Genomic DNA, 17,491 nt, shown 5'->3' with positions numbered 1-17,491 from the left:
ATAAATTTGTTAGTCTCTAAGGTGCCACAAGTACTCCTGTTCTTTTTATGTGTTTACAGGCTATCTTGAAAGAAAGAGAGCACTTAAACATGTGAGAAAGTCTTTCCTGAATTGGGGCCATGGTTATGTCATTCATTCACACATGCTTTCACTCACCAGACTCCCATTTTTCAGAGATTTTTTCCTAAAAAGTTCTTTGTAGTGATGCATGTTTTCATATCTCTATATCTATATAAAAATACACACAGACGTATCTAAAATATATATTTTTGTTCCTTTCTGCCTTAGAGTGAACAGGACAATTTAGATATCATGCAAACATCTGTGGGTAGTAAGAGAGAAATGTAACATTCTAAGACCTACAGTTAGCCTAAATGAACAGTTAGCCTAATTCATAATGCCCTGCACATGATCTGGAAGCAGCAAAGAACAAACTTTCTATAGACTTGAATACATGAAGAGTAGCTCAGTTCTGGAGTTTTCAGCAAACTTCCAAAGAGTAAATACTCTCATCTGTTATAGAGAAAAACACTCAAAAACATGGGAACTAGACCAGGAAAATAATAATAATAATCATAAAACCTTTGTCTTGTACACATTTTGTTTTCAGCTGGGACGGATCCTCCGAAGCCCTTTCATGAAGTTTGTGGCACATGCAGTTTCTTTTACAATCTTCCTTGGACTGTTAGTAGTGAATGCCTCAGACCGGTTTGAAGGAGTGAAAAATCTTCCCAATGAGACCATCACGGATCATCCCAAACAAATATTTAGAGTAAAAACTACTCAGTTCTCATGGACAGAATTGCTAATCATGAAGTGGGTTTTAGGTAAGTAAAAATTGTATCATCTTTTAATCCTCCAGTGAAGTCCAGGATATCATGATAGGAAATAACTGAAGAATTGTTGGTGGTGATCTGCCAAAGAAAAACATTCAGAGATAAATGTGGATCCCAATGAAGTCAGTGGCACAATAGCATTGACTTCAATGGGGTCAGGGGACAGCTCTGTCTTGGTCACAGCTGCTGAATGCACTCTGGCAGATGCATACTTTATTCTAGTGATGTTGAATGCCTCAGGCAAAGCCTGCTCTGTTGGTTTAACTGGGACATCTCTTTCAACCCATAGGGAAAAAGAGAATTTTTATAGAAAATGCTCGTTCTCTACAGGTTTCTCTATTGGTTTTTAGAGTAATTTCTATAGAACCCTGTTAGTTTAAATTCTGCTAAATTACACACAACTTTTTCAAGAGAGGAATGGTAACGTAGCAAATGAACGAGAGCCTGGCAATCAAATGGTTTAAAAGAAAAACAAATGATGAGTGAAGCACTGGAATAGGTTCTATCTGAAATGATTAATGGAGCAAGGCAGATCCGTTTGGATGAATATTGCCAAGCATTAAGTTAAGCACGTATTGTCCACGGGGAGTGTTTTTGTTTTGTTTGTTTTGTTTTCCTCCTTCCTCTGAAGCATCAGAGGTGGCCAGGGCTGAAGATGGGACATTGGACAGGATGAGCCAGTGCTCTGAAGTGACACTGAATGTTCCCTCTCTTTCGTGTGCTTAGCTGTCTGGTTCTTGCTCATAATGCTCAGGGTCTAACTGATCACCATATGTGGGTTGGGAAGGAATTTTTCCCTAGGCCAGATTGGTAATGATCTGCTTTGTTGGGGGGAAGGAGAGGTTGTCTTCCTTTGTAGCATTGGATGCAGGTCACTTGTTGGGATTATCTGGGTATATCTCACCTTATCAATTCCCTGCCATTGCAGGGGCCTCAGGCACTGGTGCACCTCAGCCTCTCCTATTCCCTGCCTGTGGTCTGGTCTCCTGTGGGAACCTCCCCACTCATGGGGTTCCAGAGTGCAGGCTCCAGCCCAAGCCCGAACATCTACAGTACAATTTTACAGCCAGCCCCACAGCCCAAGCCCCACGAGCCTGAGTCAGTTGACACAGGCCAGCCACGAATGTTTTATTGGATATTGGGTTTAGTGTGTAGCTGCTCGGCGGTGTTGGTGGCCTGTGATGCACAGGCAGTCAGACTAAATGATCTGATAGTCTCTTCTGGCCTGAAACTCTATGACTTTAAATAGAGCCATAAATTAAACTACTGATGAGTTTCAAATATGTTTGTAGTGGTGTTCGAAGTCCTGCAGATGGAGAAGATATTGATCTACTTGCTTACTGCTTACTTACCACTTGCAAGCCCCATTACCCTGGACCACCAGTCTCAATAGGCTTACCTAATTGATTCTGACTTCACAGTAGCTATTTTCCTCAACATATTGGTCTGATGTGAGAGAAGAATCAAGGCTCAATAGCTCCCTAGTTCCATGCAAGTGGTTGGAATTACACCAGTGTAAGAGCAGAATCAGATCCCTTATATCTCTTGGCTTTCTGGCCTGGTCACAAATTTATTATTCTCTGGCTTTGCAGTAAGCAGAATTACCTACAGGATATTGGATAGAGAAAAAGAATAGCTGGCATATTGGACAGAATAATGTATGAATGATTTATTTTTAAAGCGATATTAAAAGAGTTTGGAGGAGATGATTAGGTTTTGGCCAGGGCATTCTTTTTATAGGTTGCAGGTATCTGACTTCTTGCGGTAGGAAAAAGAAAACATTAACTGAAAGCAAATTATTTCAGTTTTCTGGGAGAAGGAAAGCTGGTTCTTTGTACAGACTTCTGAGGTATAATGAAAATTTCTGATTACATCTCTATTCTCTCAGAATAACTCCCCACATCCCAGCACCAGCATGCGCTGTATTCTCTGGACGGGGAACCTACCATTTCACTCGTATTCCATTCACATTATTTCAGTGAAAACAAGAGGCTATAACCAAATTACCCTTATCCCGCACCTCGTAACGTGATTGTCCTTAAAAGAGTGCAGTTGGTTGGAAACTAGGTGGGTTCAGAAGCAGATGTGGGACTCTAATTGTTATTAAGAGTTTTCTGGTGTTGGCAGTTAGAGAGCTTTACTGGGTTACTTGCCTTTAGCACCATGCACTTTCTGACTGCTCTGGTTCTGGTCACAGCAGGCAGGTTTTTCATTTAACCATATCGTCAGATTCTGTAACATTCCAGACCCATCTATCATACTCATATTCACATATCCCATTTGTTGTTGCGCTTGTTTTTTGGAAACATTGGAAAGAACCTGTGACGGTGACCATCTTTTCTAGCAGCTCCTCTCTATAGATCCAACAAGCCACCTCTCGCGTAGTGAGAGTATGTAGCAAAGCAGATCATGGTGAGTAAGGGAATACATTTCACTACACTGAAAGGTGCAATCCCAACACTTCACCACAGACTTGAGCCAAAGTCCACTGGAGAAAATAGAAAAGCTCTCAGGAGATTTTGTCTTCAGTGGATTTGGGATCAGTCAGGTTCACACAAGTTTTATTAATGTAATTTGCTATGCTACATATTTATTTCTCTCCTACGTTGCACTGAACTCATTGCCTTAGCCCATTTTCATGGCAATGAGCCATTTTTTTTCTTAAAAAGTTAAAATAATAGTTCACATGCATTAAGGCACACAAGTTCTAGTTACAGCAGTTACCCTTATAGCTTGTTTGTTTTTGGTTAGCTCAATATTTGCAGCTAAAATGACCACAGGTGATAACTTGGATACTATAAATGCTGAGGTGGAATGATTTAGATAGCTCAGCCATTTTCCTACGTGATTAGCTCACATTCAAGGGGGACTACCACAGTATCCTTAGGGCTGGTTGCGCATTTTCTGTCACAATTTTTCTTTCTACAAAATTGGCTTTTCAACTAAATGAAAATGTTTGCAGAGTGTTTGATTTCCTAGACATTTTTCCAAAGGCTCAAATCCTGAAATTTCATGGCCAAAACCAACAAGAATTTTTCAATGTTGAGCAGTTTTCAACTGATTGTTTTTCGGTGTTTCCTGAAAGCTTTTATTTGTTTATTTTTTGGGGTCTGAAAATATTCTAGTTATTGACTGGCAAAAACTGGAATATATTCAAGTGGTCTTTTTTCAATAAGAAGTCGAAATTTTCCACTGGACATGTTTTTTTTAAAATGTTCCCTGGGGAAAAAACATTTTCTGACTAGCTCTAATAATAATATTAACCAAAATTCAGTTAGAGGGACATGTTTCTATGGCTTCCACTGTTTTAGTTATATCCAGTGTCTCTGGTTCACTACCCATCAAAATACTGCTACCTACCAGTGCGGTCTGGTTTAGTTATTAAATTGATTAAAACTGTGAGCTAGATTCTGAGATGGTGTAAATCGGCATCCGTCCATCAATGGAGCTAAATCGATTTACACTAGATGAAAATCTAGCTCAATACATGTTCAAAATAACTTATCAGACTTTTGCCTCTTCCATGCAAAGTTCCACTGGTATTTGTGCTTTTAAGCCTCCGGAAAGGAAGTTCCATCCTTGGTGTTAACACTGTTTTCATTAGTGATCTGTCTTTCTCAATCACTGACTCTTAAGTCCTTGGGAGAAATTGCTGTTATAAATGCCAGCCTTATTTTAACTTGATCTAAAGTATCTTCAAGGGTTTCACATATCGAGAGGGAGTGAGCATTGTGGTACTTGTGGTACTTATGGTACTTGTGGTACTTAATTATAGTCAAAAAATAAGTCATCCAGACGGCTGTTAGATGGAAATCCTGAGAGCTGTACTTCAAGGATGGAGTACCTGGAGAGCTGGTGAACTGCCTTATCTCTTTATGTGAAATGATTATGGATAAAGATCCCACACATAAGCATACACAGAAACACCTCCCAAAAGAGAGACAAGTGCATATGGCTGCTGAGGTATATTAACTCCAACACCTGTGTGCCAGATACACACATCTGGAAATGTAGGGCATTACAGAGTCCTCATTCCGCAGTTACTGTACCCATAGTGAGCTGTGGAGGTATCCACCAAGAATGAAGTTCACCGTACAAGTCAGAGGCATGATTTTCTTTCTCACTACTCTGCTTTTAACTCATATCCTCCATGTTTCTGTTTTTGTTTTCCTTCCTCCTTCATCCTATGACAGTGATGATGAATGCTGATGACACATAACTTGTTTCTACTTCAGCCAGTCATTTTCAGGTAATTAGTTCCTGGTCCCTTGGCCTTAATTCTTTTTGGGAAAATTGGCTGGTTGAGTTATCTGGCTTCCATCCAGTAAAATAATGAGAAGTGTTAAAAGTGGCATTATCCCATGACAACATGACACTGTTAACTATTACATGGTGGCCAGGACACTGTATGGTCTGCAAAGAAATCTTGCTGGAGATACAAAATCCACAGAAGATTTTGACTTAAGTGTACATGTGTTGAGAGCAAAATAATCCATAGTAAAATTCAGGTTAGAGTTGGACAAAGATGAGAATTCTGCCTTATGTTCCCAACTATACACAGTGAGGGTGATAATTTACAATAGATCCATCCCATAGTTACTGTCTAAACATGACCATTTCAAAGGAGGGAGAGAAAATTGTGTTTTAGGCAGGTTAGCAGTTCATCTGTGCAAAATTCTGCTCTCAAACACACACAAAGAGCATGATTCTCCACAGCCCTGCAACCTGTATAGTCATTTGCCCCAGTGCAAACTGGGTGTAGAACATTATCAGATTGGAATCATAGTGTTTGACATCCACGTTGCCCAGTGCATTTCAGCTGTGCTTGTCCTACCAGTGTAAATCTCCCTTTGACATCAATGGGAGCTCCAGACATGTAGAGTAAACACACTCCCAGAGCTGAGAAATACAGTAACTCCTCACTTAACGTTGTAGTTATGTTCCTGAAAAATGCGACTTTAAGTGAAATGATGTTAAGTGAATCCAATTTCCCCATAAGAATTAATATAAATGGGGGGGAGGGGGGTTAGGTTCCAGGGAATTTTTTTTTTTTGCCAGACAAAAGGCATTATATACATTTTAAACAATTTTAAAGAAACAATGTAATACTACAATCATCCCTGCTGTGTATGAAGCTTGGTTGAGGTGGTGGAGTCAGAGAGTGGAAGAGGATGGATTGTCTGACTGCTTCTCTTGCTGTTCTTGCAAGCACAGGCACTGACTTTGCTGGGGGCAGGGGGCTCAACCCTCGGCCCATCCACTCCACCCCTTCCCCCAAACCCCCACCCTTGACCCGCCTCTTCTCCCCCCCCCACCTCCTCCCCCTTTACTTCCTCGCTCCTCCCCCCCTCCCCTCCCTTCTGAACGCTGCAAGCCAGCTGACTGCCGCAGGCAGGAGGCAGGGGAGGGAGGGGGGAGGCGCGCCGAGTCCTCGCTCCTCTCCTCTCGCCTCCTGCCGAGGACAATCAGCTGGTTTGCGGTGTTCAGGAGGCAGGGGAGGGATGGGGAGCCTGCGTGCCAAGTCCTTGCTCCTCCCCTCTCCCTCCTGTCTCCTAAACTCTGCAAGCCAGCTGATTGCTGCGGGCAGGAGGCAGGAGGAGGAGGGGGAAGGCGCTGATCCGTGGGGTCTGCCAGCGGATGGGAGGCGCTATGTGTGTGTGTGTGGGGGGGGGGTGTAGGGAGGCTGCCAGCTGTGGAGAAAGCAGGCAGCCAAACAACATAAGAGTGGAGCATTGCACAACTTTAAACAACTTTAAATGGGCATGTTACCTAATTGATCAGCAACGTAACAACGAAACAACATTAACCGGGACGACTTTAAGTGAGGAGTTACTGTACTGTGATGATCTGCGAGGAGAATTGTGCCCTTTCTGTACATGCTTCCAACAATACTCACAAGTTTGCTTTTAAGGCATGTCCTTTATTGCTCTTGTCCTTCTGCTGCCTGTTTTAGCTAAGATCACTCCTTTTATTGTCTTTAGGTGAGAAAGAAAGTCCCTAAGACTGAGATTTTCAAAGGATGCTGGGGGAGTTAGTTACCCAATTCCCACTGAAATCCAAAAAGTTTTATGTAGAAAAACAGAAACCCTAGAGCAAAAGCAGTTGAACAAGTTAAGCTCAGAAGAGATATATTCTGAATACAACTGCTCTCATTAACCACACAATCACTTTTTCACTGGGAGGGCTAGAAAGCTGTCCACTATCTTCAGCAGATCATTGGTGATGTATGGTATCAGGACAGTAAATTTAATAATTAGTGTAAAAGTCACTTGCTGTTCCCTATAGTATACAGGGGGTTAGTTCTTCCTTTTCTGTGCTTCCTCTATGTTTACTATCTTGTTGCTGTGCCTATAGACTGGCTCTCCTTTCTTTACTGAACCTGGAATGAATACAGAGGTGAAAGTAAGCCGGTACGGACCAGTAAGAAAAGGTGCAGTCTCCCCCCCTCCCTCAACCAGGGCCGGCTCCAGGCACCAGCTTCTCAAGCAGGTGCTTGGGGCGGCCGTTCCGGACAGGGGCGGCAGTTCCAGGTATTCGGCGGCAATTCGGCGGACGGTCCCTCACTCCGTCTGGGAGTGAAGGACCTCCCGCCGAATTGCCGCCGCAGATCGCGATCGCGGCTTTTTTTTTTTTTTTTGTTTTTGGCTGCTTGGGGCGGCCAAAATCCTGGAGCCGGCCCTGCCCTCAACAACTGTGAGTGAAATTAACAAGGATGCCAGAAACGGCTCCTAACCCCAGGGGCTGAACTGCGCAGGGAACAGCTGAGTTTAAACTGTTCTTATGCAGGCAGCAGCAGCAGCAGGCATCCTAGGCAGGCTTCTCGGACTCCCTCAGCCAGTCTCCCTGCTGCAAGCTAGAGAGGAGAGCCCCTGCTGAGTGGGGGGTGGGGAGGAATGCAGAGCCTAACTCTCTGCAGCCTGGCTGGAGGAGGGAGGAGACGAGAAACCAAGGTGACAGTGAGTTTTCCCCTTCCACCTGCTTTTATTAGCTCTGGATTTAAGCTGTGCAGCCAAATGCTTATATTTGTTGTGTATATCAGTATTGGAGAGATCCCCTCATCCCGGGGGCAGAAAAGACTGCCCCTGCCATGGTCAAACACACCCTCCCCCCCGGCCCCCTCCTCCACCCAGCAACTGTGAGTGAAATTAACAAGGATGCCAGAAACGGCTCCTAACCCCGGGGGCTGAACCACACAGGGAACAGCTGAGTTTAAACTGTTCTTATGCAGGGGGTAGGCTTGCTTCTCCCTCTCAGCCAGTCTCCCTGCTCCCTGCTGCAAGCTAGAGGGGAGCCCCTGCAGCCGCTGCTGAGAGCCAGGCAGGGGGAAAGCACGGCCTAGCATTGGCAACCTGGCAGGAGGAGGAGGGAAGTCATGGAGAAAAATGTGACAGTGAGTTTTCACTTTTTCAGGCTTATTCCAATATTAAAGTTTTATTACCGACAGTATTTTTAGTAGTAGTAGCAGCTTTATTTTCTATATCTATGTCATGCAATGGGAGGGATCCTTGAAGTAGGTAGGAGAGGTGGGTTGCTTGCGATTGGACCATATGGGTAAGAAATGTAAATTACTTTCACCCTTGCCCAAACCCCAGGGCTCCCAGCCACCTCTGCAGCTGGTAGCTCCGGGGGTGATTTAAAGGGCCCGGGACTCCTAGCTTCAGCCGGATCCCCGAGCCCTTTAAATCCTGATTTAAAAGCCCTGGGATTTAAAGGCCCCACCTCTTCCAGTAGAGGCCACGCCTCTTCCGGTTGAGGCCCCTCCCCCTCCGCAGGACTCTGGAGTACCGGTAAGTCCTTTAAGTTACTTTCACCCCTGAATGAATATATGTGTCAAAAGTGGTACTTCCGATGTATTTGCCCCTTGGGAGAACATTCATAAAATAAAAGTGGAAGCTATGCATCAGATTCTGTCCTCACGTAAACACATGCAACCCCATTAGTTTCATTGAGGTTTCATGGGTGTAACTTGGGGCAGAATTTTTCCCTGTGCCTTTCACTTACACAAACTTCAGACGACCCCAAAGCCAGCACAATTATGACAAAAGGAATAAAATGCCATCAATTTCTGATAGCTGCTAATGGTCTAGTCCTTCACATTCTCATCCTGGTCATCTTGTTTTTATTGCATCCTACGATTTTCCATGCCATGAATCTGCTAGCTGCTTTTATTAATCTACAATACTTTTATCTAAAGCAAAGGCTTTGGTAAACCTGTCTGAATTTATCATTATGCTCTTCTGCTCTCTTGCATAGACTTTCTGCAACATAGTTATATAGAATGATCCTCAACCAGCAATGATTGATGTAAAACATGGGTCGATAATGTGATACCTTTATGTAGTCATGATTCTAATTGTACTCACTCTACTTAATTTTGCACATTTCTTTCTTCATTAAGTATTCCTACTGCAAAATCCCTGTGGTTTATCATAATTTAACTAACCTAGACTAGAAACTAATTATGATGGGGTAGTTAATATTCAAACTGGGAGCAATTTACATGGAAAGATAACCCGCAAATAAATATTTCCTGAAGTGCTTTAGTGGACAAATATAAATCCACAAAATGGACTAGCCTACGGGTTAGTATTCACCAATTACTGAGATTTTTTCAGCTATAAATGCACTTCTTTAATATTTCATCCTGACTGTGGGCCAGATCTGGAGAACCTTATTCAGAGCCCAATTCTTCCACCTTTCCATGAGGCTATTTGCTACTAACTGCTACTGCACATGAGTAAGGGCTGCAGAATCAGGACCTTGGATTTTGCTCAGTGAAGCTGCCATTGACTTCATCTGGAGACCCACCTGAGTGAAAAGGCTAGGTCATGCCTTTTGAATCCATGTGAGGAGGGTTCCCTACATATGTGGATCTCCCCTGGTCTCTGCAAAGGGCACTCCATAGGTCTGAACATGGGAGGGAGAGAGCAGGCAATGGGTGGGCCAAGGGAATACACATTGTCCTCTCTTGCGGCCTGGAGAGGTTTCTCCCAGACTTTTGATAAAGCCAGAAGTTATGTTACAGTTGGCAACTCCTCCTCACCAGATCTAGGGGAGTCCCTTACAGTGCAATTCAGCTCCTCCAGGGGTCAGAGCCAGAACCACGTGGGGCCAGAGCTACTGCAGACACAGGGCCTCGATGCTGAGGAACTTGCACCCGACCATGGATCCTTGAGATCTTGAGATCCCTACAGATCTCCAGGTAGTTGTATGGTCTATGGGCCATGCCATCTCTTTCTTCTGGAACAAAGCCTGTCCCCTGATACAAGAATGTGGGGGAAAATCCTCCAGAAGGAATCCAACATATTTCCTTTCCCCTGCATGGGTATTAACCCTATAGAGGACAAGCTGCATCTCCATAAGGCCCTAAGGATTTGACAAGTAACAGGAAAAACCATCAGAGAAAAAGAGCATCCACCACTGAGTAACCAGTCTGCTAATGACACATGCCAGCAGACTCTTGGGTACACTGGCTGTGTCTGACTCATACCAGCAATGCTAATTACTGTCTTTTGTTTTATCGAGATGAAGCTGGTGGCTTTTATGCCTGAAAGAGGAAGACTTATAGTATTGGCTGAAGCCTGGTTTAGTTCTAAACTTCCCCAAGCAGCTGTGATACTATAACTGAGTAATGACTAGCTGGGCTGCATTGCTGGTGGATTTCCACCTATCATATGAAGCAGTTCAGAAAAAAATTAAAATTCTTGTTAGTGTGTTAAACGTATTTTGTAAATAATCTGAATAGAGGGGCCAGAACCAAGACTCTAAGCCCCTCCTGGCCTGAATTTTGTTATGGGGTTGTCAGAGGATCTGAATTGTGCTGTTGGCTGTTGGGGAAACTCTTTATTAGACCTGGTCCTAACAGATAAAAAGGAACTGCTCACCAAACTATAAAATTAATGGTAGCTTAGTTACAAGTGATCATGATTAACCCTAACCCGGGAATGGCGAACCGTGGCCACTGGGAGCTGCGGGCGGTCATGCCTGCGGATGGTCAATGTAAACAAACTGTCTTGCGGCCCGCCAGCAAATTACCCTGATGGGCCGCGTGTGGCCCGCAGGCCACAGGTTGTCCGCCACTGGTTTATACATATCTACATGGGGAACAAATATTTATTAATGGGCTCTTCAATCTAGTAGTGAAAGGTGTAACACAATCCAATGGCTGGAAGTTGCAGCTAGATAAATAAGGTGTAAATTTTTGACAGTGAGGATAATTAACCACTGGAACAATTTACCAAGGGTTGTGGTGGACTCTCCATCACTGATGCTTTTTAAATCAAGAGTGGATACTTTTCTAAAAGATCTGCTCTAGGAATTATTTTGGGGAAGTTCTATGACCTGTGTTATTCAGGTAGGTTAGATTACTAGATGATCACATTGGTCCCTTCTGGCATTGCAATCTATGAATTTCTAAAATGAGCTGACTACCCCCATCCCCCCATGTCTTTCCCACAAACCCCTCAAAAAAAAAAAAGCTGAGATGAACAACTCAGGCCCATCTCTAATTCAGAATTGCTACATGACACTAAGTTTGTTATCAAACTGCCCCAATTCCATCTGAAGATCAAAGCAAAGGCTTGTGAGTTATGGATCAGAGTTCCATGTGGATGAGCATTCCAACATGTAGAAGTTTATCTGAACTTCTAAATTTAACAAGAAGTCTCATGGAGAATGGACTTCCTCATGAGATATCTAGCACTTACTGTTGCTGGTCACATTAGAATTAACTAGTTTGGCGGGAGGGATAGCTCAGTGGTTTGAGCATTAGTCTGCTAAACCCAGGGTTATGACTTCAATCCCTGAGGGGGCCATTTAGGGATCTGGGGCAAAAAAAAATAGCTGGGGATTGGTCTTGCTTTGAGCAGGGGGTTGGACTAGATGATATTCTGAGGTCCCTTCCAACCCTGATATTCTATTATTCTAACTTTCTCACATTATGATGACTGGTTCTGCTTCCCTTCCCAACCAGGAACCTGCAGAAAGCTACAACAATGTGTCCCCCCCTTTTTTTGTGTGAGCATGGGGGGCAGGAAGGAAATTCAAAGGAAAGTTCCAGAAGGTTGGGTTTGTGTTCATTTTAGGAATGGGGACAGGTCTGGGAATTCATAACTTTTCCCAAACAGTTGGATGAGACTCAATTCCATTAGAATACAGTGAGAGGATTTTCTAAAGTTCTCAGTGCTCTCCTGACTCGGCTCCCACTGAAGTCAGTGGGTGTTTTATCATTGCCTTCAACAGGAGCCAAGTTGGGTCAGTACTGAGAACTTTGGACAATTCAACCCTATATAGACATGGAAGCCTTTTAAGTACCAGACTGTATCTTCTTCAGAGTTGGCATTTTTTAAAGAACAATCTTAAGAAAACATGCTCTAAACCAGTTACTCTGAGAAAATTCATTCCATTTGGGAGTTGGGGAATTATTTGTTTTAATCCTGGAAATCCTCATTAGCCCAAGATCTCATTCCATTTCCAACTGCACCTGTTCGAAAGCCAATAGAATAAAGAATGCACCTTCTGGATTTGATGTCTAAATATCCTATGTAAATATGTCTTTCCCTCAGGTATGATATGGTCAGAATGCAAAGAAATCTGGGAAGAGGGTCCACGCGAATATGTCATGCATCTTTGGAACCTGCTGGATTTTGGGATGCTATCTATCTTTGTGGCATCGTTCACTGCAAGGTTCATGGCTTTTCTCAAAGCAACTGAAGCACAACAGTATGTAGACCAGTACGTTCAGGATGATGACCTCAATAATGTCACCCTTCCCCCTGAAATTGCTTACTTTACTTATGGTAAGATGATTTTGAGGATTTAATGCTTCCCGTTCTTTCAGGCTAGTGTGTGTGGCAGTGCAGAATTAGCAACTTGCTTCTTTTTTTACATTCATGAAGTTTTTCCAAATTAAAGCTGATTATTCTTCTCAGATCTATCAATTCCAGCCATATCGGTAAACAGCTAACATAAGCTAAAGAGGAACAGAGACTTAAGCTTCTCTCAGTCTCTGAACGTGTACTGAGACCAGACTCAATCGTATCATATGTTGACAAAATAACCCCGAGCAACTAATAATCATGAAACCAGAAGGGAATAGAATCTAATTTAAATTACGTATAAGGGAATCGGCTCTATTTTTCAAATATAGGCAGCACGCTTTGCTAACAAATGAGTGAGCTGGCAGCTTTATGGTCTTATCATTTGGCAGGTGGAACTCCAATTGAAGTCATGGAAATTCTACATCTAAAACGATGCAAGGACTGGGCTTGTAGCCTAAAAAAATGAACCACCTATTTGTAACAGTTTATATGAAAAAAAGCTTCCTGTTTACTTTGAGTTGTTGCCATGCCTGCATATGTCTTTGATCTTGTTCTGATAAGCTAATAGATTTTATGTCACTCCCATCAGTGGGTGACTAGACATGGAACATCAGACTAGTAATATTGCATGCCTCCATTTAACGACTTTAGGTTACATATTCCCCACCTAAGAAAAAATAGCAGAGGAGAAACCAAGAAAGTGCATTCAGAAGAGGATAAAATTAACAAAATACTGTGCAAGAGTTTCCTTGGCTTTCATTCCTCAGTGACAATTTATGAGAACAGGCCAATATTTCCACATCTGAGAAGCCATCTCTTGTCATATCACGTATGGAGGGTCACCTATGATCCCCTCAGTTGTCCCTTGCATTTCTGCACATATGAAAAGCAAAAACAAGTATGGGAGCAAATTTTGCTCAGACTCGTATCCAGTAAAACCTTATGAATGATTTGCTGCCCAGAAAAGGAGCTAAATCCTTAACAAATATGATCTATAACAATGTTTGACCATCTGTAATAGAAAATATGCATGCAATAATAAAATTATTCTTTAACTTCTCATACGTAGGTTTTAAATATTTGAGGGGCGATCATCAAAGGCATAAAGGAGAGTTAGTAGCCCAACTCTTATTGACTTTCAATAGGAGTTGACCACCTAAATTGTGCTTTGGCTGACATCCTAGCCCCACTGAAGTCAGTGCACATTTTACCATTGATTTCATGGAGTCAGGATTCCACCTTTAGTGCTTTGGAAAATCTTCACCTTGGAGTCTTCTTTTTTCTAAATAATAATGAGAATGGGAACCGCTGTAATATGCAGTTGACAAAATATTTCCTAGGATTCAAATGGTCCTTCCTTAGGTTTGAAACATGAATGAAAGCTTTGCACTTAGGTTAGGGGTTGGATACACAGCATGGGGACCAGCCCCCACATTCCTACCAAATTTAGAATTACCTGCCTAAAAATAACCCAAATCACTAATGGAAAAATGGATCAGATCCTCAGCTGGTGTAAATCAGGATAGCTTGCTCCATTGAAGTCAGTGGAGCAATGCTAATTTACAACGGCATAAAGTTCTAGCCCTGTGTGCACAGTCATAATATTTACAAATAATTACATTTTCAAACACAATATTTGGAGATAAGCTTCTCTCTCAATCACCGGACAAAATTTGATGACGCCTGAAATTGTTACATTCTGTTTTTCTTCTTTCTGCTTTGCTGCTGGAATATTGTAAAAAAGTCTTTTGTTATATGGTGAGGAGCTCCATCTTGTGGAAACATTTTATTATTTATAAACCTTTTGTCATTTTTACCCTTGGGAAGAACCTGTAGAAAAAAAGTCAGGGCTGGGGGAAGGGGAGGAATTTTCCAGTTAATAACCTTTGGCTGATATTTAATCCAAATATATTTTCTCACTGTGCTTGAAGAAGGATCTTTTATATTTTATATATACACACATACATACCAGGGAGATTTCTATATCGTTTATCCATCCACAGATTATTATTTACCCATCGCTTTTAGGAAGAGCTTTACAGAAAATTGTGATTTTCCCGGGCTACGTATTTTCAATTTTCACCACGTAATAGGAGCATAAATTTAACAAAAACTATAAACAACAACATTTTAAATAACGTGTGATGATCAAAAGCTTTTTAATACCTGAAGTTATATTTTAATTTGTTTGTTATGACAAAAACTTTCGTGGCTTATATTTTTATAATACACATCCAACTATTGTACGTTTTTTAAAGTAATTATAAGAATCAAGTGATTAGTCATAACGTATCGAGCTGTAGTGTTTGATGATAGAGGTTGCATGGAAAATGGGTGTTAGTTGCCTCGTGGTAAATTGCAGTGTGACATCTATATGTTGTTTTTCTTACAATTTTGTATTAGGCAGTCTTGTAAAATGAAGTGAAATAGCCTGTGCATAAACAATTCAATTATTATATATGTATAATTAAATTTAAGTGCATCTTTTTATGTTCAGTTACTGTTTTGATCCTCAGGAGTTCATGCCATATGCCTTACTTAAGGAGTTTGATACGGAACTATCTATTATGACCTGGAAATTTTGAAAAAAAAATCTAACTTGTACATTTATTTATTTTGCCTGGGGAGATGAACAAACTTGGATGATTTTCTTCTTACTTGGTGGTTGTTGTTAATTATATGACTATCCAACTTTGAAAAAGAGCAAAACCTCAGAAAACCACTTGCTTCTGCTTTTCAATGGAAACTAACAGTGTTAAATTATTTTCTAAATCTATTATCTCAAGTAAATACTAGAGAAATAAAGCTCTTTTTTCCCCTCCAACATTAGAACTGTTTGCTGCAGTGTGATTAGATAATATATATTTTCCTTTCAATTTCTTTTAAAAAAACTACAGGTAAAATCTTGGCCCCATTGAAATCAATGACAACAAATCCCATTGACTTTAATGGAGCCAGTATTTTGCCCTACTAATTCTTGGTTCCAGAGTAATATATTTGTATTAAAAGTTAGTTATTTTTATTCATGAACTTTGGTTAGTAAGGTAACAATTGGTTGTAAACTGATATAGAACAAACTATAAACTAATATGAAAACATTCCCCCCCCCCCAATATTGACTAAGCATAAACAGGCAGTTAAAAATGTAGCCAGCCTTCTGCTTTAAGTTCAGAACTGAACTTTACAGATATGCTGCAGGGAATTCTCTGCTTCTTTTCATTTCATCTGGGTTCATACAAATAATACTCAACTTTATTCCTGTGTATTTAAATATGGTACATGTTTTCGTTTTGGGTCAAACGCCTTGTATTAAATGCTGAGTCTCAGTTCATGCAAAAGAACCCCTTGATACTCATATTCAAAGCATATTCAAAAACAGGTAGATTAGACAACTGATTTGTATGCATATAGTATCAGCAAGGAACTTGTTAAAATAAATGGCTAAATTGTCAGGGTTTTTTTATTAAAAAAGTTAACACAATATAGATCTATTACAAGGTTTGGCGGTTCGATTGGCTTTATCTGAACAAATCCAAACCTCTTCGATCTAATCTCATGAGGACAGGTTTTGCCATGAGCTGGTTAGTCCTTGAAGGTTACGTTACATTTTGTGTATTTATATGGTGCTGTGAATTCAATAATTAAAAGCTGGAAATTTTCTCGTCAGTGTGATTCTGATCCACAATGACAAAACTCCCATTGCCATCAGTTGGAGCAGGAGATGATGATACATTGGACTGGGAGTCAGGGAATCTGGGTGCTGATTCCCAGTTCTGCCCCTGACTGCCTGTGTGCCTGGGGTAAATCACAGCAAACTTCCTGTGCCTCGGTTTCTCTAGCTGAAAAATGTGGCTAATCATTTCTATCCATCTTTGTAAAGCACTGTGAGACTTGCAGATTCCTGGTAGATTCCTACACTTTTCCTTCCAATCCTGGCCAGAACCGAGACCTAGGACCTATTTTATGGGTCATTTATATTTATATTTCTAACATTTTCTGTTACTAATACCTTATATATGTGTATTGTTCCAGCCAGGAACAAGTGGCTTCCCTCGGACCCTCAGATCATATCAGAAGGACTATATGCAATAGCTGTGGTACTCAGCTTCTCCCGCATTGCTTACATTCTTCCAGCCAATGAAAGCTTTGGCCCTCTTCAGATCTCTTTGGGAAGGACTGTGAAGGATATCTTCAAATTCATGGTCATCTTCATCATGGTGTTTGTTGCCTTCATGATTGGAATGTTCAACCTTTACTCTTACTACCTTGGTGCAAAATATAACCCAGCATTTACAACGTGAGTACCTAGGAAAAGGAGGCTATATAGATTATAGCTCTAGACCTAGTAGTATCCCTTTCTGGGGTGCCTCATATGTAACCTGCATGCCTTCTGCGACTCATGTCGTTTGCACTATATTGCTGCATTGTTTAATTATTCCAAGTGGTGAAGAGGGCTCTAACTGCATGAATCCATTAGAGCCAATGAAAGGTGCATGGCTAAAACCTGGTGCAATGTTTAATAAGCAGAAAGGACCCTCCATCCAAGCCCTCTTTTTTTTCTTTCCCCCTAAATCCAATCCTCTCTGACCCACCCAATCACTCAGTTCCTCCCCTCTTCCTTTACATTTTATCTCCCTCAATGCACTACAAGGCCTGTTTTGGCTTCCAAAGTCCCCTTAACTTCACCATATATTTATGGTAGGGTCCCACTGAGTCTAACAGTCTCTGCTAAGCCAGTTACTGCTGAGCTTGCAGGCTTTAAAATTTCCCTGGGTCAGAGGTGCCCCAGAATATATTGCAGACTTCTGACATTCTTGCCTCGGTTACTGTTTGCCT

General features: G+C 41.6%; 1 protein-coding gene across 4 annotated transcripts in view; it reads left to right on the top strand.

The window, feature by feature from the left end:
- Positions 1–17,491, top strand: part of TRPC7 (transient receptor potential cation channel subfamily C member 7) — a 119,577-nt gene that overhangs the window by 72,273 nt on the left and 29,813 nt on the right. For all 4 annotated transcript variants that reach the window (XM_026659471.1, XM_026659474.1, XM_026659473.1 and 1 more), the window contains 3 exons: positions 611–827; positions 12,401–12,634; positions 16,688–16,952. In XM_026659471.1, the coding sequence (XP_026515256.1) occupies positions 611–827; positions 12,401–12,634; positions 16,688–16,952 (716 nt within the window). The remainder of the gene's footprint in view (positions 1–610; positions 828–12,400; positions 12,635–16,687; positions 16,953–17,491) is intronic.

Source organism: Terrapene carolina, unplaced genomic scaffold (genome assembly GCF_002925995.2).
Source record: "Terrapene carolina triunguis isolate 2854851 unplaced genomic scaffold, T_m_triunguis-2.0 Scaffold629, whole genome shotgun sequence".
In the NCBI taxonomy this organism is placed as follows: Eukaryota; Metazoa; Chordata; order Testudines; family Emydidae; genus Terrapene; species Terrapene triunguis.
This window is presented reverse-complemented; position numbering and strand designations above follow the sequence as displayed.